This window comes from Diadema antillarum, unplaced genomic scaffold (assembly GCF_040938485.1).
Source record: "Diadema antillarum isolate AM-2024a unplaced genomic scaffold, OU_Dant_1.0 seq00000767_RagTag, whole genome shotgun sequence".
Taxonomy (NCBI): domain Eukaryota; kingdom Metazoa; phylum Echinodermata; class Echinoidea; order Diadematoida; family Diadematidae; genus Diadema; species Diadema antillarum.
The window spans coordinates 964,616-989,360 of record NW_027271657.1 but is presented as its reverse complement, the minus strand read 5'-3'; the positions used below and the strand labels follow the sequence as shown (position 1 = coordinate 989,360).

Here is a 24,745-nt window from a genome sequence, read left to right as displayed (position 1 = left end):
CGACCATCTGCTGTGATAGGCGTCTCATCCCGCTTCACATGAACTGCGTGCAGCGGAGCCATTCCCTGCTGCATTATGGAAATGTATGTCAGAATTCATATAAAAGAGATCGTTTCTATTGACAAGTAACCATTTGTCAAAACAGGAACGCTGACTACATGACGTGGTGTCGCGATCTATGGGTGAAACGTTGCTGCAAGTACAAATTTAACTCGTATAAAGTCTACCACCATACGGGACTACTTTGTCATTATCAGCGAACGGGCAATTCGTGAAAAGGATCGTGTTTTGACTACAAAAACCGGCATAAAACTAGTCTTTTTTTCTTGTATTGAGGGAAAATATGGGCGACTGCTCAAACATTTAAAGTGCATTTTCTATCTTTCTAATACCAGTTCTGTTTCTTTTTGGGTTGTATCGAAGCAGTGTGATCAGTATTTTCTGGAGTTTTAATCCAGCGCTCCTTGTTACAACGAATATAACACACTGAAGGTGAATTAGTAGACGTACTGATAGTCTACGTTACAGTATCGAAATTCAACCATTATTTCAGTACGTCGTAAAATCTTAGGGCAGGAGTAGAACCAGCATGGTCCTAAGCCAGAAGTACACCCTACGCCTCATCATTGGCTGCTTGGCTGTAGTGTTGGGTATCCCTGGCAACGCAGCAGCAATTGCAGTTTTCAGGCAGATCGGAGTAAGGAACGCCACCGATGTCACTTTCATTGCTCTTGCTTTGGTTGATCTCGTGGCCAGTGTGGTGAACGGTTCCAAAATCGTCATGGTTTTCTTTCACAATGAACATCCTTGGGCGTGTTTTGTCGAAGTTATTGCTGCTAGATCCGTTTTGTATGCTGGACTCTATCTTACGATGTCAATTGCAGTTTATCGTTACCAGGCAGTGTGTAAGCCGTTTGGTTCTCGCATCGGACGCCGAGCAGCCGCATGGATCTCCCTCGTATGCTTCGTCGTGGTATTTGGACAACACGTCCCATTCTTTTTCATCACCACTTCTCGAAAGTTGGGTAGGGATTACTCATGCAACGTGTACGGCAATGTGGCGTGGAGACGAGATTTGTACGCTAAAACTCAGGCAGCCGTCTTCTGTCTATCCGCGGTGGCAATCACGATTCTCTACGGTAATATATACAAGTTTATTCGAGATCATCAGACTATTCGCCAGAAAATGATGAAAGGAACGATAAGTGATGAATCGAAAGCCAGAAATCAGTCTGTCGATCACATGTCCATTCCTTCTATCAGTTCGCACTTATCAACCTCAGAAGTCATTCCTTGCCAGAACGTTGATGAAAAATGGAAAAGATGTGAGATCCCAGAAAGCGTCTCTCCCAGCAAACAAAGCTACGAGCCCAAGAAGTCGAGGAGGGACAGCCCCTCTCGACAACTTCGGACGTCGACGTCGACGTCGACGTCGCCGTTTGTCCGCCGCCAATCTGACCACAGGACAACACAGACCCTGATCATTATTACTGTTTTATTTTTCTCCCTCTGGCTACCTAATGTCATCATTGATCAGCTCTCATTTCAACAAATTAATCGCATCAGCTCTGCTATTCCGAACGGCTCCTTCATCATATACTTCCTCTATCAAATCAAGTACAGTAAACCTCGCATGAGTCGAAGCTCTCGGGACTGACAAAAATGCGTCGACTTAAGTGAAATTCGACTCTCGCGAGAGTCGATTTTTTTTTTTCGACTCACAGTTATGTACATGTATTATAGTACATTTGCATGCATGTGTGTGTGTGTGTGCGTGCGTGTGTGTGTTTGCATTCAAATTTGTCTGTTCTTGAAGATAATGTTCTTATTTTGTTCTAAATTGAACATGGAATTTGTATCAATACTAGTAGTTAAACGTAGTTCTGAGAATGTCTGCGCTAATGTGGCAATGTGCATGTGCTATGTCTATGGGGCAACATAGGTAGCCATCTCTGTCAACCTACCCTGAGACAAACACTCTCCCAGGCCCATCCCACCTCCATTGAACAAAAGTATACAGCCAGCCGGGCACGCACAAACAAGCTCCGCCCACTTGGCCTGTCACTAAAATATTAAAGCAGCGATTGGTTGACCAAGGAGTTCTGGCTTGACATGGATAAAGTACAGTGAAGTATGGATGTGCTGTGTGTATGGATAAAGTATATGGATCGATGTGCTGTGTGTATACATGTATACATGTGTATGTATTTGACATGCGTGCAGAGCGGTACGGTGAGTGTGCATGCTTTCCTGCAGCAGGCCAGGGACGGGGTTCTGCGACATGCCCATTTTTTTGTTCTCCTCTAAATGTAATGAGAATGCCAGACAAATCTTCTTCGGCTCAAGTGATGTAAACTACGTGTATTTTGTACAAAAGGGACTGAATGTTTTACTTCGACACAGCCGAAATTCGACTCTCGTACTTCGGCTTATCCAAATATTTCTTAGAGAAAATAAATAGGAAAAAATCGGGACTTTTTATTTTGCTTCGAGTTAAGTGATTTTCGACTCACTCGACGTCGACTTATCCGAGGTTTACTGTATCTCACTCACATTACGAACATTTTCGTCTATGTGGGAATCAACAAGAGATTTCGGGAAACGTTTAAGCTGTTGTTTTCCTGTGCCAAAATATCTAAAATTTGAGAGATCACCACCTGCATGTCATACCTATAGCCAAGTCCAATAACCTTGTAAGAGTAGCTTTGATAGGACGCGTGAAGAATAGTTTTCTTTTCCTCTAAGTACAGCGAAACTTGGGTTGATACATTGAAACATTTGATCTTGCTGCACAAAATCTACAAGACGTCAGAAAGGATTGAATTTTTGGTATGATTGTGCACGTCGATTTGGTCAACCGTGTGAATGAAATATGAAATTGTCATTTTCGAAGTGGTAAAGGTCTATACGAGTTTGTCTCAATGAATTATCCTTTATTGTGAGTAGAAGAATGAGAGAATTTTAAACTCTTTGGCACTCACTGTATGAATCATCAGATTAACGCAATTTTAAATGACATAGTAGTATACTCATTGTTTGTGTTCAAGTATCATTCAAGGCATTGTAAAATGAATTTTAACAGGTTGTGTAGCAGTTGTATCTAACAGTTGTGTAGATAAGCCTACTCTTAAAGGGGCTGTACAGTACTGGTTGAGGTGGGGATTCATGTTGTGAACATTCCTAAGTGAGATAATGAGAAACCTCTTATGAAATATGAAAGAGCATGTAATTTTAAGAAGGATTCAACGTTTATTTGATGAAAATTGGTTTTCAAATGGCTGAGATATCCAAAGAAGTGATAATAGTAAAAGACTACAGGCCACGCCTTTTATTAGGATCTCTTTGTTTCACCTTGTTTTTGGATATCTCAGCCATTTCAGAACTGATTTTCATCAAATAAACTGTTGATACCCCTTAGAATTGCATGCTCTTTGACATCATGATAGAGTGGTTTCTGAATATCTTGCAAAACGTTAAAAGCAAAATCCTCACCTCGACCAGAACTGTACACACCCTTTAATCTGTTCATTGCTTTTCATAGTTATATTCTGTGTGATAGGTAGATAATGAAGAGCCACTAACCCTGACTAACGTACGAAACAAAACAAGTAGCAAAATTTGTGACCTTGGTTGAATAACGTGTAACTGTGCAACTCGTCAACTATGTATACATTGTATTCACAAATAATGCATCAAATAGATAAATGAAAGAATCAATATAAAACATGTATTGATAGTTGCCTGTATGCTTTATGGTCAAGAGTACAGCATGAAAAAACTTGAAGTTTTATCCTGCTTTTTTGGCTCTTTTGGTAAAATTACAGATAAAGAGGTATGAACGCAACTTTTCTTCACGACAACAGTAGCAGAGAGTGTATCACCCTGTTCTGTTTCGTTTATAGAATACATTTTTAACTAAAATTCGTAAATCCTCTAATGATGAACAGGTTCTAAATGCTTACAGTAATCGTGGCAGAAATGCTGATATGCATTTGATTACATCTAGGTGTAGGATGTCTGATGATAAAACTTGTTGTAAGGTGAAAGGGATCAAATGGCAGTGTTGGGTTTTTCGCATTACTTTAAAATTTGGAGCTTCTAGAGATAGCTTCACATTTTACTATCTTCTTCATCATTGCTTATAGTAACTTTTAATTCTTACAATCATCATTGTGTGTCTATTGTTTACACTACTGTGCACTCCCGTTATAACGAAGTTTTAGGGACCTGTAGTTTGTTTCGTTATATTGAAGTTTTGTTATATCCTTACAAATACAGTATGGTGAAAATACCCAAACTATGCGCATACTGCACGTTCTTTATTGAAATCTCATCATATTATGTTGAAAAGCAAAGTTAATTGCGATGCTATTTCATTAATTTCGTTGACATTTTACATTATTTTAAGAGACAGTATAGAGTTGTTTCTACTTTCGTGGATAGTTTGGGGGAAAATGTTCATAAAAAAAAAAGAGAAACAAATATGGGTTGGGATTCGGTTGCAGTTTGTTATTCAAAAGATTCGTCACTCCGAATACTGCCGAAGGACTTTGTTTCCGAAGGTTCGTTCTTTCAAAGATTCATTATTTACAAAGTTCGTAATTCCGAAAGTGAAATGAGGTTTGTTATTCGGAAGGTTCGTTCTTCCGAAGGTTTGCTTTTCAGAAAGTTCGTAATTCCGAATGTGAAATAAAGTTCGTTATTCCAAATGCTCGTAAATATGAAAATGAAATCAGGTTCGTCATTACAAAGTTTCGTCAATACACAAAATGAAAAAGTCAGTTATTCCGATGATTTGTTTGTTTTTTGTTTTCGAAAAAAATGATAAGGTTTGTAATTCCCGATTCTTTTTTTTAGCCGAGCCTTATTCCTTGTTCTGATATTTTGAGAAACCCTCGGAATAATGAAATTCTAACCATTTTCTGAGTAACGAATCTCCGTAATAATGTGACGCTTTGCTGCGTGATTTCGTAAGTAGTCTTGCAGGTGTATTCATAACACATGTATGCCCATGTCAATAAGCATGGAAGATATTTTCCTACAATAAAAAGACAATATGAGGAAAATGTTTATGATTAAATGTTTATACGCCAGCTCTCTTTTGTATCATTCACTTTGCGTTTCCTTTCTGTATAAATATATAGGCGCAAGTGTGAAACGTAGTGAAAACGAGCACAAAAGTATGTACCGAAGATTTCAAGGGTTTAGTTTTGCACATTAAATGGATAAAATGAGTCGTTATCATAATGTTCTATTTTCATTTTGAGAAACGGCTTGAGAATCTTGTTTTTGGGGTGGAGCTATAAAAGCTCGGTCACAAATGCCTTTACAAACTGCCATGAACGCCATAAGAACGATTTTTAGACCATTTCTTAAGATCGTCTTAAAACCAGCGTTCGTAGATTTTTCTTAAACGGTTCGTAAGTTCGCAGGCTGGTCGATGATCTTGTCCAAAATTTGTTTCCACATCGTGCGAATCCCCTTTTAGTACGAATGCCGTAAGAACAACGTACAAAACACACAATATTTTTGTAGATTTCGTAGGTTCTCGAGACAATTCTAGGAGTCTCAAATTGTTATGATCGTAGGTACGCCTTAAATTGTTCGCAGATTTTACGACGTTCGCAAGAAACCTTATGAACGAGATTCGTATAACGTTCATACGTACATTGTACGACTCATAGCGTTCATAAGATGTTTGTAGGCTGCTCGTAAGGAGTACGTATACAATTTGTGCAATTGTTGAGTTTGAGGGAGTATAAAACCAATTGGCACTAAAATCTAATATTGACAGTATCAAACTTTAGATACTCATACAATTTTCGCCAGGACAGGGAAGCACTGTTTTGTTTTTGTTTTTTCCAACCGGGCAAAGTATTCGAAAATTCGTAAGATCTTATTACTAATCACTTGATAATGCCGTGAGCTGCACTTAGGACTATCTTACGACCCCGAAAAATGGTAAGATGGCCGTATATATGGAACAATGGAAATTGAAGGCATTCTTGCGAAAAACATGCGAACTGTAAGGAAATTGCAACCAAAAATCTCTTCGTTTCTGAAGGTCTTAAGATGTTCATGTGAAATAAACGTACGGACACTGTCGTGAAATCTACGTGAAATCTCTACGAACTCCTGAATTCATACTAACAAGGACACTCGTACAAACGCATCGTTAAAACGAACTTTTCTGACTGGGGGTAGCTTATTTCATGTTTATGTTGTTTTGTGTGTGGTTGGGCATGGTGTAAGTCGGTTAAAAGTTAGTTTGATATTAAGACTAACCCCGAGCAACTTTTTGACAAGGCAGTGTACACTATTTGTTTTACAGTACTTTACCACTACAATCAATAATATTAGGTCTACCACTGCTTGTGATTTCATATAACTGCTGCAAAAGATATTGTTTGCTTTATGCTTTCTTTTTCTCAGGATATCATGACATACATAACTGCTGCAAGATCTTTGGAACTGGAAAGAGCTTTTGTGCACCAAACGTTATAGAAAAAGTCGCAACGATCTAAGAAATATGACAGTTAATGCAATCGCTCTATTCCATTCCTTGGCAGATTTTTTTTTTTTTTTTTTTTTTTGCTCTGTGATCTCTACTGTCTTCGATATACGATGAAATCAAGTGACTTCATGAATCGCAGTTGATGTGATCGAGGTAATGGGGGTGTGCATAACAATGCATGACGAAAAGAAAAAAATAAATCTAAGCAAAATGTCTTATTTATACCAGATGGCAGCAAGTTAATGAGAACTGAAAACAGCTTTGTGCACCAAACGGTATTGGAAACCTGGTCTGAATTGGTAAAACTGGTCTGAAGAATTTCTTTCAGCAGCTCAATTCAATACCTAGACATCCTTCACAATGTCATATTCAAATGCCAATCGATTTTATCTATAATGAGCTTTTGGATTGTTGCATTAGGTGAAGACTAGTTTTCATAATGGAACGCTTTTCGCAAGATGGATCTCACTAAGAATTGAAAAGTTATTGACAGGAGGATAGTAAATGCATAAATATATAACCGATTGATATTGAGTCCCTGATGGACGTCTATACAGGGGCGGTATGACATTCACAATATGTATCTGCCTGAACATTAAGGGCGGAGAAATGTAAAGAGAGTTGTATCACAATGATTATAAAAAGGTTTTGTAATGAAAGCAAAGATACCTGTAACTTTCTCTACATTGAAAAGAGACTTCAACAAAGTAACTTTCTAAACCAAGTGATGAGTAAGGAACGATGTGAGGTAGTGGAAATCAATATTGCGCTTCGGTACTGCCAGTGTGTATTCGACGGTTTTTATTCAATTCTTCGGAGGCCATTTTCGTATGAAAAAGAAAACAACTACAAAAATACAACAACAATCTTTTGAGTTTCATCTCCTTTCGCAAATATGCTCGCGGAAGAGAGAGACAGCGCGTGCATGCGTGTGTTTGTGTGTTTGTGTGTGTGTGTGTGTGTGTGTGTCAGGGTTTTTGTGTGTGCGGGCGTCGCAGGGTAATTTCCTTATTGTGACTGTTATTGGCGGTTTAAAGATCAGCAGTGATAATCCACTCTCATCTCGAAATAGCCTTCTGATTATTAGGATTGGTAGAACCTTTAATGTTTGCTTGCTCAGTACTGTTGACTGATTTGTTCCATAAAGATCAATAAGATATGTTCATTATTATTCTGCAAGCCAACTGAGGGAGTCTATTCCATCTGTCTCCGAGCATGGGCAATGAATGTCGAACTGCATACTAATAGTAGCGTCATGGTCTGAATACTGAAGAAATACAAGTGACATAACACATCCAGACACAATCGCACACACACACACACACACACCCACACATACACTCATCTCACTACTAGGTGTCTTTAGAGATGTTCTTCAAATGTCGTATTCGATGAGAACAAGGAGGCATACAACAACTTCGTTCCCTTCATTTGTCGAGAAATTGTATTAGGCCAAGTAAAAAAAGAAAGTAGTTTCTCGTCCGGGTTTTTTGAGCAAGGCGATGAGGGAGGTCCTTACTATTTGATATCTTACTATTTTTTCGAGGATTGTCAAAATGAAAGTAATATGTGTTTCTCGTCCGGTAATTCTGAGAAAGGTAACGAGAGAGGGCTTTTTTCTATATCCAATTTATGAAATGAAATATCACTGGTAGCTGTGTTAAATGAGAGACCAGGTCTCAAGTGTATGTCTTGCCTGCACTCTATGCATTTTCAAACAAATAGATATATGTACCATACTTGAAATGAAACTTCATGCATGCAAAAATAAACATTTGCTTTTTCTTTCCACTACGTGACTACAGATGTCAAAGGAAAATGACCATCTTATTACTGGTATTTAGTGTTGTAATGGCATTTCTGATACCAGTGCAGGTAACCTACTTGCAATTCTGATGTATTGTGCTATTAATTGAAACAGGTATAAAACATGTCTTTCAACAAATGTTCGACTGAAATAAATTCCATGATATTCAAAACACTGCTTTATTTATCATTGGTGTTTGTGACTTTTTGTGTCCACACAGCTGGTATGTACAGTATCTGCATTTCTTCACAGTACAATTGTAGCACATTCAACTGGAAACTGGCTTGTACAATTGCAGATGGATGTCAAAATTATACTGATATGGCATTATAGCATTAAACATTTAAAGATGTTTCTTCATGTTCTAAAAAGACAGTTGATAATCACTCACCATTTGGATGATGAATGATTGCATATACCACACTACAGATGATACGACTCACGGCCGTGTCCGTGAATTTACATCGTAAAGAAAAGTATCCCGCAGAAATATGAGACAAACCAGAATCCGTGGAAAAGTTATTTATTTTGTAGATACACCCATTTAATAATTCTACATTTGCTGGAAAAGCACATTCATTTTTTCTTCAAAATTAATACATCGCCGTCAGATGCAACGTTACAGAGCAGAGTGTACGGACCTCTACACATTCGAATGTGTTCATGCGTGCGTGCAGACAGCTGACAGAGCGGGGATGGGGACCCTGGACAGCTACAGACACGCACACTTTGCCAATATACGGTGGTGGCCTAAACGGCCACTGCACTGACACCGTACCTTCCGACACTGCACACACATGCACATAGTCACAATGACATGAAAATGTATACAAACTCGATACAATCCTCACAAGCATTTGTACAGTACAATTCATCCGCTTAAAATATGAGAAACGGGGAAAAATACGAACAATGCGCGAAATATGCGTGGAATATCAGCGATTGATCGCAAAAAATGTTGCCGCTATCGCGTTCACGACGTACCGAGTGCGCTGTACATCACAGCTAGCCCAGGCGCAGGCCCGCGCGCCCATCCAACTACAGTTCGACTGCTTTGTGGGTCATTACTTCTTGCCGAGCTCGCAGTGTGAAATGCACTCGTTACATACGCACTACAGAAGCTACTGTATACAGCTGTTCTACAGCTAAGTAGAGGACGCAAGGCGTAATTAGAAATGAGACATCTCGATTGGTAGGTGAATTGTCGATTTTTTTCTTTTTTCGGCGGCCGAAAAAATAGTAAATATCAAAAAAGTCGATGCGGCAACTGAAAATCGATGCGGGCGGGGAGCGGGCTGGGACGAGAATTATGAATTTCTTGGCATTTTCAGCGCCATTTTGAAAATAGTAAATAGTAAAAAAATCGATGCGGCGGCCAAAATCGATGCGCGCGAGGACGAGAAACTGGTTTGTTTTTTTACTTGGCCTTAAATTATGAACGAATCTTCACGTCTTAATACGTTCCATCATTATGCAGCCGAAAACACTAGGGTGCAAATTTGCACTGTGAGTTTTCCTTGTAGTTCGTGAACTCTCGTTGCCAATTTGAAAAGTCATTCCTCCAGGACTCGTACACTAGGTTCCACTCACGTAGTACATCATCAATAGGGAGCTTTAGATTTTGACGCGCGGACGTTTGAGCCGACGCTTGCGCTGGACGTTCTTCTCTCCCTGCGTCGTGTGGAAAAGTAGCTTTAGATTACGCTGGGACGCAACGTATAAAAAATAAAATCGCGCCCCCATATGATCAGTGCATGAAGAAGCTCTCTACGTCGCAAACTGTGCGGACGTGAAAATAGCCCAGTACGCGTAGTAAACAACTCAGGCGACGCAAGCTAAAAATAGATTGACTTTACGCGCGCTACTGCGCAAGCTCAGAACATGTTTTTTTCTTTTGAACGTCCGCGCGTCGAAAATCTAAAGCTCCCTAATGTCGGCGTCTGCAAAACGGACACAGTGGACACGGTAACATTATCGCAAACTCTTTGAGGACATGTGAGTGTACAAGTCTGATATAACGTTCACAGAACAGTGACAGAATTTCATTGACAAGTAATTTAAAGTCGTTTCCATGATTCCAAATTTAGAATTACAAATGACATTTTATGAGTTTTGGCACGACGTGTACTGGTGTTGCATAAATGTATGCCTACTTAGTATACGCGCACACACATACGCACACACACACACACACACACACACGTACTCACACACACATATTATTGTATGTATATATATATACATATATATATGTATATGTATATGTGAGTGTGTGTGTATATAATTATATATATCGTTATCAGCAATTATGCAATTAAGACACTGGGTAGCGCAATAAGAATGAAATAAGCATGACCAAATGCCCCTGTTTTCTGTAATTAGGATAACATACACTCTTCTATCAGGTGCAATGTTTTGAAGAAAAAAAGACGTGAAAAAAAATAACGAGAAACGAAATGATATGCCCCTCTTCCCTTCTTTCGCTTCTTCCTTTGACAGCAATTATCTCGATACAAAATTATCTAACAATAATTGTACAAACACAAGCATTCCTATAAAAAACTGCTCAATCAAAAGACTGTACAATATGTAAATTTGTCCATGTGACCAGACTAGACGAGTGAATATACCTGTAAATGGCAGCAAGCGTAGCAGATACTGGCTCCAAAAGTGACATTGCTGGGCCCTTGCCGCTCTACCTTCACCCATCCTTGGAGACAAGATTTTGTACCTCAGCTCAGGTAATGTAAATTTTGGCCAGGTCTCGGATGGATTGCTGAGTTCCAAAAAAAAAATGGAAAATAGAACACGTAGGTAATCACAGTTGTTCATTAAGACTGAATCAACCAGTCATAACAAACTTTTGCGAATAGAATATAAAATGAAGTACGTAATGATAATAAAAAGAGTCCAGATTAAAAGATTAAAAAAAAAATCAAATCAATAGAAGAGTCATGGAAACCAGTGCGCATTGCAGCATTTCATGGCGAACTGTCTATAATATTAACATAGAGGAAGGCTAGTCAAACATGACATGCAAGAAACTCTACAAAGTAACTGTTTTATGATGCAACAAGCTAGATTTACCCGGTCTTTGCGAAATTTGTCCACATTGTCATAAAGTCGACACTGAGAGCTTTCTCGGCACTAGTGAGATTGTAAACATGAACACCATCAAGCTCCTTGATGAATGGAAGGCCCCAGACGAACGTCAATTCCTCCAGATGTCCTGCGCCCAGCCATTGAGTTGAAGGTAAAAGGTTCCTATACTGGAGATAGCTCCTACCAAGATTGAGAAGGGGATTGTGATTTCACTTTATTGCAATTTTATTCATTTCAAGATCAAAGGCAGAGGTTCGCTTTTGTAATCTTCACAATATCTACAATTTCGTGTATTATTACTACATCCCCTATCTAAAATGCATAAGCTTGTAACATTGATGTGAGCTTACACATGGATAGTATTATCTGAAGTTTAAGTTTATTCTACATTAACTTGGTTTAAACGGTGACTGCTTTACGATGTATGGTACTTGTCGACCTGTGGTTTTATTCATTCGAATATTCATATCTAGGCCCTATCTACTTGATTTATTACATTTATCAGCACTTGTATTTCTACCTCACACAATATTTTGCCAATTACAGTGCACTTACGTTACAACGAACAGGATTATAACGAATCTTCGACATAACGAAGAAAGAATTCAGGCCCCCCAAATTATTGTCATTAAAGTCAGTGGTACAAAAGTCGCTAACATCGTATAACGAACACGATTATAGCGAAATTTTCGGTATGACGAATTCTTTTCCGAGCGCCATCAACAAAGAAAAGCAAAAGAAATGTGCTCCATTGTATCGAAATGCTGATCGCTTCCGAAAATGCTTATCGGAACAAGCATTTACAGAGCGTCTCTGCATGGGCGGATGCTTCACATATCACCCTGCGTTTGCTCCCTGTTTCACGCACCGTTTCTGAGGAGAACTTGCACGATCATAATTCATTAATCCGAAATGAAATAAGGTTCGTTAGTACGAAACACACAATTTCTGACATATCCAGATGTTCATTAATTCGAAAATGAAATAGGGTTCATTATTACGAACATTGTGGTGTTATTCCGAAGGTTGGTTATTTACAAGGTTCGTTAATACGAAAATGATAGCAATCTTCGTTACTTCAAATGTTCGTTAATCAAAACATGAAATAAGGTTCTTTACTCCAAAAGTGAAAAAAGCGAGTACACAAACAAAACTCGAAATTACAAACATTATGATGTCTTCGGATAAGCGAACCTTCCGAATAACGAACCTTTGTGGATTAACAGACCTTTGGAATAACGAACTTTATTTCATTTTCGGATTAACGATTCTTACAAACAGCGAACCTTCGGATGATCGAACCTTTCTCATTTTCTGATTAATTAGCCATCAGAACGGCGAACCTTATTTCATTTTCGGATTCACTAACCTTCAGAACAACGAATCTTATTCCACTTTCGGAATTACGAACTTTAGGAAAAACGAATCTTCGGAAGAATGAAGCTTCAGAATACCAAACCTTATTTCATTTTCGGATTAACGAACTTCTGAGTAATGAATTTGTCATGGAAATGGCCAACCTTCGGAATAAGGAGCCTTCGGAACAACGAACTAGAACCGAATCCTTAATCATCACTTTTTATACATGTGTGTTCACCTGGGCATGAAAGTACAAACCAATTTCATGCTCTAATACGTAAACGAATTAATAATGAGATAGCATCACGTTTGACATAGATTTCCGGCGTATAATGGTATAGTTTGTGTGTTTGTTTGTTTTTTAACAAATAGCGTACAATATACGCATGGTAAGCCTCTTTTTATCATATCGGCAAACTGTATAATTGTTCGGCCCTAACGAAATTTCGGTACAACGAAAAAAAAAACTGTCGGTCCCGAGGATTTCATTATAACACGAGCGCGCTGTATTGATATACACGTAGGACCTATATGTGCGGGTTCCCGTTCAAGTAAGATTATTCCTCAGATTGATCTCACGATTTATGCAATTGATTAAAAAAAGTTATCCTCCATACGCTATCACACCTACTCTTTAGATCAAGCGGAAGTATCTTTATAAACAGACTTACAATCAATAACGACCTTACGCTCGATTCACTGAGTTAAACTAAATAAATCAAGCCTAAGAGTAATCTTAGCTCTGTATGAAACGGGCTCCTCGTCTACAAATCAATGTTTATTTTTTGTTAGTAAGTTTGATGATATCGTTATTTCTTTGACCTGGAAGTCTAGTCATTTGGAATTATCAAGATATTGGAAAGACTGATACAATTTACTTAATGTAATGGTGAGAAGAAAAAAATATGAGAATTGTGTGACGTACATGCTTGGGTCATGAGTCATGTAGTATTGGAAAACGGTATCACCCACAACAGAGTGGAGTCTGGAGATCTCATTGGTTGGGCAGATGAAGTCGAAATCTCCATGGAAATTGATGAGTTCTTGCAGGAAGTCTGCATCCACGTCATCAGCTTTGGTCCAGTTTATGTATTGGTGTAAGATGGCCTCAATAAGGATGTCATCTCCAATACCATACCGTGTAGCTGAGGCTGTGACAGACTCTCGAAGTTCATCCAGACTAATGGATGGACCAGTGTCTCTACCAGCATACTGCAGGTTCTCACCGAAAACTCGAATAGTTCCCTCATCTTCATTAAATCCAGTTAGGATTGTTGCATGTTGGAAGTCGCCCTTTGCGTACAGATTGTAAGGAGTATCTTCGAGAAAGTGGCCATCCACCGATACAGAATACCCAGGGTAAACCTACCGAATATAGAATATGCGATCCAAATAGATTATTATCACAATTAATAGTTGTCCATTCTAGTAATTGTAGAAATCTTAAAGGTTTTTATTTTCTATTTCATATCCAGAAATAAGAAAAATAACACAAATCCAAAGCAACAACAAAAAACAACTACTGTTTGAATCTTACAAGTTCATAAAGTGAAATGTCATACGTGAGTTAAAAAGGAAGAAAAGACAAGAATTTGAAAACCCTTATCACATACAAAACATACATGAAAAAAAAAATAGATCTGGTGTTGAAATCGATGTCTTAGTAGCATCATGTTAACAAATATATGATGATAGTGATAAGTCAGAGATGTTCTCTCCAACGCACATTCTGCTCCCTAACTAAGCCATGCATGCGAAGCTCATGTTGACGTCATGTTTTTACACGTATTATTCAACATTATCAAAGAAAGATATCTCAGCCGGTTTTTTTTTTGTTTTTTTTTACATATTACCAGTCATATACATTATTGAACATGTCAAACAATGTTTTATTTTCTCTATTTGATAACATACACTGTCCGCGACGCTACGAAGTCGCCCAGCATTGACCTGCTTCAGGCAGGCAACCATGTCCAGTGATGTACTCCTGTTGCAACCCAGAGCTTCCCCGACACTCTCGGCCGACTGGTAGTCCACTCGTCGGTCTGACCGGAAGCCAAAATTCGACAAGGCCGAGCCACTCTACACATCAGCAGCAAACAATGGCACAAAAGTAAATGTATGAGCAGGACTGTAAGTGGTTTTGTGGTTTTAAGGGAGGAACAGAGAGACTGTTGGAACAAGACAGAAAGGGGGGTGGGAGAGAGAGAGAGAGAGAGAGAGAGATGTAACAGACAGACCGACAGACAGAGATGGGCAAAATATCGACTGACAAGACCTTTACTTGTGGCAATGACAAGCTGCATACCTGAAGTATTGCCTGCTGAAATAGGCCTCGACTTAGCTTGGAAAGTAGATGAAAGCTGACACTTGCAGCACCTGCACTTTCTCCGAAAAGCGTGATGCGGTTCTTGTCTCCTCCAAAAGCTGAAAAGATTGTCAACCAAACCAAGTCTTCTGATGATGCTTTGCTTACAGAATTCGAACAGTATTGTACTTAAATTGTAATATCTTATTTGATCTTACTGTGCTACAGACTCAGTATTTTCTTTCATTAAAATGCAAAGTGATGGCCAAGAAAAAATAAGTGTTAAGTTACAGGATTTAATGGTGCTCGCGTTGACTGTCAATTCCCGAAAGAGCATTCTTTTCCTACACGTGTGTACCTACTTTAAAATGCGACGGTTTGCAGTGCTATAATCTTTTCAGAAGAGAAAGTGTTTTAATTCTTCTCTTTCCGCATCTCAATATCTTGCTCTTGTTGGATTTCTGATTCATTGCGTACATAGCATTAATGTGCTATCTCGCTGGAGTGTGAGATTCATACTAGTAGTTGTAGGTCAGTTATATATGGCCATTATCTTAAGGTCACACATCCTTACGTAGTCCATCAAAAAAATACTGGCAAAAACGCTCATACTGTAGATGTGTTGAAGTTAAGATGTCGGCCTGAGCCTCCATACCTTCGATGTTGTCTTTCACCCAGACTAAGGCGGCCACCTGATCCAGCATACCGTAGTTCCCAGGGTAAGTGTCATCAGCTGCATAATACCAGCGACGGGCATTGAGAAAAAAAAAAAGGCACGCATGTTGCCGAGAGCAAGCATATAAATTTTAGGAAGAACATCATTTTGCAAGTTTTGTGCATTCGTGGATGAATGACTGTTGTCCAAACCCTTTTATCTTATGGTAATCCCAGAAAACAAATAACAGCACTGCTTGATGTAGGCCTATCTATCTAATTCCCATTTGAAATGAGTGGTCAAACTTTCAAAACACGGATCACAAGATTGACGCATTGTTGTCTAACTACACATTTTTAGTCGGCTGTTTGATAATAAAAGAAAAACCTCGTTTCTGTTTATTACATTCTTGAATTTCTTGCAACAGGCCAAATGTAAGACACGATCTAACACGTCACCACAGTGATATGTCTTGGTGTCAGGAATCTTGGTGCTCCGCAATGATTCTTCTGGTTGCTCAAAACCTATCAAGATAACAATTCGATTTATGGTTTACTTACCAACTCTTTAAATGTAACAAATAGCGGATGTGCTAACCTACTAAAATGAATTAAATAGAGCCATTACATCAGCACAAGAATTCAGAGAGCAGGCCTGATTCAACACTGTCATCCCATCGACGGATCAAAAAAAAAGAACCCTTTTACCTTCATAGATCTGTATCATATATAGCAAAATTGTTTTTCTCCATGTAACATAATGTGTGTATTTCACTACATTTTTAGGGCGATAAGTTTTTTTTTTATTTTTATCGACGTAAAGCAAAAAAGAAAAACACCAATAACAAACAAACAAACAATGTAAGAACTAAGAAAGTTCACACCTGTTGCCAGGAAGCCGAATACCCCCAATCGATAATTGGGAACAACAATGATGACGTCACCGACAGCAGCCAATGGCAGACCGTAATAATCATAAGTCATAGCAGTCCCAGTCTCGAAACCTCCGCCATGTATCCACACCATAACTGTAGCATTTTGTGGCTATTCAGTTAGTCAAGTCGATACAAGAATGAAAAGGATGTGAATTGAATGGAAATGAAGCTGACTAAGAGATTATTGTAGATGGGGTGAGATACGGGGGAGAGAGATTTGGAAGATACGACACCGAAGTTTGAAATACGTCATCACAATAAGAACAAGGGAATAAGCGATGCAAATTGTATTTTACTAGGCCATGCAATATACATTAATCAAATGTTCCAAAACATCAACATTAACTGAGAAGAAGAGCGGTCAACAAGGATTAATACGTTAAACCTTTAACACTCTGGAGAAGGGTTTGTGTGTTGCCTTAGGGCATAACCTGTACTCAGTAGCTTTAGGTTACAAAGGAACAAGCATATGATTCTATGCATTTGCGTACGCACGCGTGTGTATGTGTGTGTGTGCATGTATGTGCGTGTGCGTATGTTATATAATGTTATATTCATGGTTAAACACATTTTATATTTTTTAGCGACATCAGAGGGGAAGGTACCGAAGTTTAATGATTTTATGAAGTATTTTAATATGTGTAAAGAAGAAGAAAATAAGATAGCGAGTAAAAGAGGAACAGTTGGAATGCATTTGTTAAAGTGGGAATATAAATCATGTATACCGATGATACATGATTTTTTTGTCTTGATTTTGCCGTATCCGCGAGTTATTATCACATCGTTGTTGTTGTTTTTTTTTTCTTTATTGCTTCCACCTTCCACATCATCTCCATAATGAATAGGATGTTGTATGACAAATAAAATGGCAACTTAAACGGCAGACTTATTCAAGTGTAAATTAAACCTGAGGGCTGAAGGCGCGGGGAGGGTGGGGGAGGGAGGGGAAGGGGGGCACGTTGGTGTTAGGTGGGTGAGTCTGTGTGCATGTGTGTATGTTTTCTTGCAAATGGCCTCTTTTTTTTCTTTTTTTTTTTCGAGAAGCAATGAAATATGCCCGGTTTTTTTTTAAAGCAAATTATCTCTGTTGTTCCTGTTTTGCGGGCTTTTGCGAGAATATGTGTGAACAAAACAAAAAGCGGATTTCGTTGTTTTTTGTTTGTTTCTTTTTTGGTTAAAAGAGTTATAATGTAAGTTTGATATTAGTTTGCAGAATGTTGGTATAACTTCATTTTGTCCTTATATGGTGTGATTTGATGTTTATTTTGTATTATGTTTGTGTATAATGCAGTCTCTTTTTGTACGACGTCTTGTTTTGTTCTGTGAACGTTTCTGATCTTTTTTATATGAAACTGAAGGAAATTCGAATAAAGAATTATCAAAAAAAAGCATGTGTGTGATTCATGAATCGCTATGGTTGCTTCATGAATGATTTGAATGAAATCAATAAATATGAAGGAAAAACAAAGAAAAGCGTGTACTGGAGTGATCTAAAGACGTATTTAAGTTTGTCACATTAAGATTGAAAAGTACAAAATCTCAATATCGGTAAAATCAATCTCTCTTGTGTATTTGGATAGAATTTTCTAAGTACAGGACTTTACTTTTGAGCTGGGGACGAATATATTCAGGTAAAGACAGTCTTCGTCCATGAAGGCAGGGTAGTAAAACGAAGCGATGGGTGTCTGCATACAGGCTGGTCTGTGGTATGTGGCGTTCCATACTCCTGGCCAGCTTCTCTTGGCTTCAGGAGCTTCAAAACGATTCGGGGGATCAGCGAAAGGTATGCCCTGAACAGATATGGCACAATTATTTTTGATCATGAGCAACTTGTCAGGGACAAAGAAGAACACAGAGAAAACGAAAAGTTCCTCTTTTCACATCAATCTCGTTTGATGAAATCGTTATACAGTTGCTAATATTCACCTGCAACGCAATCATAATTACATTGTCCAAATACATTATAAAGAAGATTCAATTTAGAAACTGTACATTTATAGCTGATAGCTGATTGATAACTTAATCATTATGAGTCAAAGCATGATCTACTATAGGCCTAAACATCATGGACGGTCGTTTTTATTAATTAATGCTTCCGTTTCTTTCAAAATTGTTGCATTAGCATTTTAAACATGCTTTCTTTCTTTGATGTCATCATGACCACCGACGTCCAGTCTGGGTAAGAACAAAAAGGGCTCTCTGATAAATCTAAAGACTACATGCGTAGAAGTTGATAACTCTCTTAAGACATTAATTCATGTACAGTAATAGTGTCTATTGGGAAATATCATAGCTTATGTAATTTCATTTGCGAAATGCACGTAGTTTAAAAGAGAAAACAAATATTTTTGCAGGTTCATTGTAATTTACGATGTAATTGTACCCATTTTTCGCACATTGTGTTAATTTAATAGAGTATAACGGTAGAGGACATGCATGTCTTGCCATGAAGAACGCTACGGGCCGTGTCCAGAAACAACGTAACAACCTCTTCGCAACCTATAAGGCTATTTGGGTGACAGTAGATTACTTCAAATGAATGCTAAAAGCAAAATGAATCAATATGCCTACAAAGAACTCAGAGTAGAGATACATGGTCATGGTAAAACGAAACGAGATAAATATGATTAGAAATTTTATTGTGGGAGGGAAATCCTGAGAAGGATATTGCACGCGATATGTGTGTAAATAGCAACCAACAAGAAATTTGTTACATGATACCTTTCCTTCCATATTTTATCTTTATGCAGCAATTCACTCCAGTATGTTTAATTAAAGGGGATAAAAGACTAATCTATGATATCATTCTGTGAATTGCTGTCGACATCATTATGTTAACAGGTCTTAGTAGTGTGCATTGCTTTGCCCTTATACACTTCCTGAAACAGTATCAACCACAATATGCGTTCTAAATCGTTGGCCTGCTTATATACTGTCAAATAATAGAACATGGAACTTGGGCCCTGAACACATGTTGAGCTCTCCTGTGAATGGTCTTTCTTCCTGTCACTCCATCATAATGAAGACAGAAAATTGGACTAACCTAAATCCAATTTAAAACCATCTTTACTAAAATCAACTTTAGCATGTATATTACGAATGAATATGCATTGTTTGTGAAACTTTTTCTACATATAGGCCCTATGCGTTATAATGCGATATACTGCACTGATCTTTGAGCGCTTGACAATTACAAGGTTAGTGTACTCATGATATTGCTACATGTACCAAGTTTCCTTTGCCCAATAATACTTGCAACCACAACCTATACGCCCCTGCACGAAGTTATTGCTTTATTACTAAAATTTTAGAACAATTCAATAGGAGTACTTACCTCCTGTATTGTCTCAGGTAAGTCAGAAAAAGAACGTTGGAAGATATTGCGTAGGTTCCTATGTCTTAGCGAATTGAAGATTCAAAATCTGAATCACACTATCTTACAGGAGAGCCTTTATATTCTGAGTGTGTTGTAGAAAGACGATATAGACATATCGACAATGTTTATGCAAAAAAAAACAAGAGACCCGCGGGTCTAGCGCTCACCTGAGTATCGCAAGTTCACCTTTCACGCAGTCACTGATCTAAATTATTCACAGCTCTACCAAAATTTGACCAGGCATTCTCAAGTAGAAGATGAAAATGTACAATAAGGGCCCAAATTTTTTTAAGATTCCTTAATTTGGGGGGATTGGGGCCCTCTGGGTCCCTCTGGGTGGGGCATGGTGCCCATTTTGATAAATTGAGATCCTGACCCCCTAGGGATGCTACCTGCCAAGTTTGACGAAAATTCATTATGAGGTTTTCAGGAAGAAGATGAAAATGTACAATTCAGGCCCCCATTTGGACCTTCCCAACCACCCACCCCTACCCCCAAAAGGGGCACCCCTGGATCTCCTATGAACAAACTTGAAACTACAGTCATTAATGTACTCACTCATAGTATTATCTTAGCTCTATAACTTCTGATTCTAGAGAAGATTTTTTAAAGATTCCTTCATTTTGGGGGCTTGGGCCCCCCTGGGGGCCCCCTGGGTGGGGCATGGTGCCCATGTTAACAAATTGAGATCCTAACCCCTTAGGGATGCTATCTGCCAAGTTTGGTGAAAATGGGTAATGGGGTTCTCAAGAAGAAGATAAAAATGTACAATTTAGGCCCCATTAGGACCCCTCCTCACCCCCCTCCCCTGGGTCACAAGGGGGGCACCCTTGATTCTGCCATGAACAAACTTGAAACTACAGTCATCAATGTACTAACTCATAGTATTAACTTAGCTCTATAACTTCTGGTTCTAGAGAAGAAGATTTTTACAGATTCCTTAATTTTGGGGGGTTTGGGCCCCCTAGGGGCCCCCTGGGTGGGGCACGGTGCCCATTTTAACAAATTGAGTTCTTATCCCCCTAGGGATACTACCTGCCAAGTTTGGTGAAAATGGGTCATGGGGTTCTCAAGAAGAAGATGAAAATGTACAATTTAGGCCCCATTAGAACCCCTCCCCACCCCCCTCCCCTGGGTCCCAAGGGGGGCATCCCTGATTCTGCCATGAACAAACTTGAAACTACAGTCATCAATGTACTAACTCATAGTATCAACTTAGCTCTACCACTTCTGGTTCTAGAGAAGAAGATTTTTACAGATTCCTTAATTTTGGGGGGTTTGGGCCCCCCTGGGGGCCCCCTGGGTGGGGCATGGTGACCATTTTAACAAATTGAGTTCTTATCCCCCTAGGGATACTACCTGCCAAGTTTGGTGAAAATGGGTCATGGGGTTCTCAAGAAGAAGATGAAAATGTACAATTTAGGCCCCATTAGAACCCCTCCCCACCCCCCTCCCCTGGGTCCCAAGGGGGGCATCCCTGATTCTGCCATGAACAAACTTGAAACTACAGTCATCAATGTACTAACTCATAGTATCAACTTAGCTCTACCACTTCTGGTTCTAGAGAAGAAGATTTTTACAGATTCCTTAATTTTGGGGGGTTTGGGCCCCCCTGGGGGCCCCCTGGGTGGGGCATGGTGACCATTTTAACAAATTGAGTTCCTAACCCCCTAGGGATGCTACCTGCCAAGTTTGATGAAAATCGGTCTTGGGGTTTTCAAGAAGAAGATGAAAATGTAAAAAGTTTACGCACGACGCACGACGGACGACGGACGACGGACGACGGACGACGGACGACGGACGACGCACGACGCACGACGCACGACGCACGACGGACGCCGGACGAAGGGCGATCGCAATAGCTCACTTGAGCCTTTGGCTCAGGTGAGCTAAAAATGCTCGTGAATGTGTGCTACATGAACTCAAACTGACATCAAAGTCGCAGTAGCAGTCGAAATTCTGACAACAACGTGCACACCTAATCGCTGCTTTGGTATGTTAAATACTATGCATATACCTAATATAACAAAAGTACTGTACGTAAATGCCTATAGTTATTATCCCTTGCTGTACAAGGGACTTTGGACAGTGTGTACAACGCTATGAGGTTTTCTGTGTCAATCGACACTCGAGCACACAAAGGGTTAAGCAGTAGCTGCTTCTCTCAAATCTATGTTGATAATTATTATGACGTAACAATGGGCTTTCATGGTCGTGCGACGAAGACGCGACTGCGGTCGGCTTGTTCGACTAGTCTTTGATAGGTCCCGATTGATATGAATCAATGTAACCAAAGGGAAACTCAGCAGAAAGGTAATACATGAAAAATGAGAAAAGAAAATGGGATTTGATTGGGAATTTAACCCAAGACCTCCGGATCGCTAGTCCGGTTCTCGTACCCAGAGAAGTATGGAAGGCCCTACAGTTGTTTGCTCCCGAGTCCCTGTATTCTAAATGCTCTTAACCTTCGCGTTTATTAAACTCGAATTCTCGGTTTCGAATCTAGATTAAATCTGATTTTCTTTGTTCTTTTTTATTTGAATGTAAATCATAGTAAAATTCAATATTGCCATGCTTAATAATTTGTTTGCTGCAAATGTAAATTAGTATCAGATAAAAGCAAACATGCACGTACCCAACCTCCAAATTTGAACGAAATGATCAATACACATTTTTTGTTTCACTGCATATAGGACATCCATGGAATAGACCACAGTTACTTGCATGTGTAGAGTAAGTGATGCAGACGTGATTACTAAAACTAACTCACCAAGAAGACATCTATGTTCTTCGGTACATTGGCGTACTTGGTATCTTGGAAGAGCTCTGTTTTCCCAAGCAACACACCTTGTTGCACCGTCACCTGCGGCCCTTGAGCTTGGGCTGCTGTCAGCAACATCAGCGCTATCAGCGCTATCAACACCAGAGGCATTGTGGTCCGTTAGGCGCACCGTTTTGCCTAAAATATAGTCCTTTTCTTGAAGGTACAAAGTCCTGCAGTGCTATCAATGCTAGATATCTGATGCTTTGCTTAGCAAGCAGAATAAAATAATTCGCGCAGATCAAACTACGGGATCAACAGTTACGCAGCATTAACACAAAATGAGACTGCTTATAGTATAGAAAGCCTGTAATCATACTCAGCAAAACAGGTTAGGTCCAAGTTGAGGTATTCAGGGGTTTGGACACTAACATGATAATTACGTAAGAGAAGAGACATCTATTTGAGGACTGCCAAAAGTAAAGAAGAACTGCTTGTTGTCTACTGCTATTAAAGCATCACGCTACGATGTCATGTCATGATATTAAAATCATCTGAGGGAAACTAAAGACGATCGACAGTCTACCGGAACATGCTGAAACAAGAATAACTGCTAACTTTTTCCATCCGTAGACAGCGTTCCATTTACACACCCACAAAAAAAAAATCAAAAGTCATTCATCCACTACAGCAACACCAAGAATACAAGAAAAATAAAGACAACCACAAGAAAAACAAATTTCTGATACACACAAGAACCGGAATGGCTTTGAACTTTCCATCCGTTGGAAGTCTCCATTTACAAAATGTCACTTACCCACAAAACTACAAAAACAAAACAAAACAAAACAAAACAAAACATAAAAATAATTGTGACAAGAACGAGATCACAAAGATGCAAGAGTTAACATCGTTATCATGCCATATTATGATCTACTTGTTGAACGGGTATATTATATTTTAAGGTCCTTGGTAGGTATTAGTTTGGGAGCCTCAATCATATCTGGTAAAAAACACAAAATCCACAATGAAGGCCCGTTTTGTGTCCCTATCAAAATGCAGTATTTAATGTAAAATTATATACGCCTGGTGTCACAGAAATTATGTTTACTACTTTATCTAGTTTTGCAGCTGTTCATCTGGGCCCAATTTCATAAAAACCTGATATGATAGCAACTCTTGCTAGAGTGGCAATTACCATGGTAATAACAAGTATCCAGCTTCCTGACTGGCTGTTGCTACGAGAAGTTGCCGTTCCAGCAAGAGTTGCTATCCTGACATGCTTTATGAAATGGAGCCTTGTCATGTATAAACAAACTAGAAAACACATGTCAGGTTATAAACTCTTTTTCTGCTTAAACATATACAATTAAAGACATTATTTACCATTTGCAGGTGAAACAAAAACCCAGCTTTACTGCTTCAAAATAGTACTAAAATATGAGTTAGCGATAGGAACAACCAATGTAAAAATTTGAATTAGTATAATCAATGTTATATTGTTAGATATATAAAATATAAATAATAGTTATAAGAATGTTTGTAGACTAAACCGTCCACAGTTATGGCTTAGTGAGAAAAATTGTGATATCTCCTCATATTTCAGGCTCTATTGCAACATTTTTTTACATGGTAGGATGTTTGTGATACAACTGACCTACCCAATTATATGCATCAAATGTGATATCTCATTTTTTTTTAAATCACTGCAACAATTGTAAACAATACCTTTGATATTACGCCTGCTCAGCTGAAAGACGTGAAAGGCATTCTTTTTCACAGACATGTGCTTTGAGCTCGTTTTATGTAAATTTGGGCAATATTGATTTTCTTAAAGGATAAATGTATATATACGTTTGACATAATATGAGTGTTTGCCCATACAGCATTACAATAATTTAGATGGAATGAAATCAAACCTTCATAAGA

General features: G+C 38.8%; 2 protein-coding genes across 2 annotated transcripts; one reads left to right on the top strand and one right to left on the bottom strand.

The window, feature by feature from the left end:
- The first annotated feature begins 589 nt into the window (after window positions 1–589).
- LOC139738761 (uncharacterized) lies at window positions 590–2,646 on the top strand. Its single transcript, XM_071649402.1, has 2 exons — window positions 590–1,622; window positions 2,534–2,646. Exons 1-2 carry the CDS (start codon window positions 590–592, stop codon window positions 2,644–2,646), a joined length of 1,146 nt encoding a protein of 381 aa, XP_071505503.1.
- A 7,592-nt stretch (window positions 2,647–10,238) lies between these two features.
- On the bottom strand, window positions 10,239–22,987 carry LOC139738760 (cholinesterase-like). The gene is made up of 10 exons (XM_071649401.1): window positions 22,826–22,987; window positions 18,284–18,469; window positions 16,629–16,788; window positions 15,746–15,823; window positions 15,091–15,209; window positions 14,697–14,864; window positions 13,661–14,147; window positions 11,409–11,550; window positions 10,952–11,097; window positions 10,239–10,261 (listed from the first exon to the last, which is right to left on the bottom strand). Exons 1-10 carry the CDS (start codon window positions 22,985–22,987, stop codon window positions 10,239–10,241), a joined length of 1,671 nt encoding a protein of 556 aa, XP_071505502.1.
- Between the last annotated feature and the right edge of the window lie 1,758 nt (window positions 22,988–24,745).

Excerpts from the sequence above, each read along its gene's own strand:
- LOC139738761 (XM_071649402.1), top strand. The coding sequence starts at position 590 with ATGGTCCTAAGCCAGAAGTACACCCTACGCCTCATCATTGGCTGCTTG. Across the intron at positions 1,623-2,533 it reads CCTCTATCAAATCAAGTACA|GTTTACTGTATCTCACTCAC; the intron begins GTAAACCTCGCA and ends GACTTATCCGAG.
- LOC139738760 (XM_071649401.1), bottom strand. The coding sequence starts at position 22,987 with ATGCCTCTGGTGTTGATAGCGCTGATAGCGCTGATGTTGCTGACAGCA. Across the intron at positions 15,824-16,628 it reads ATTCGGCTTCCTGGCAACAG|CTGATGACACTTACCCTGGG; the intron begins GTGTGAACTTTC and ends GGTATTATGCAG. Across the intron at positions 14,148-14,696 it reads TTCGTAGCGTCGCGGACAGT|GTTTACCCTGGGTATTCTGT; the intron begins GTATGTTATCAA and ends TATATTCGGTAG.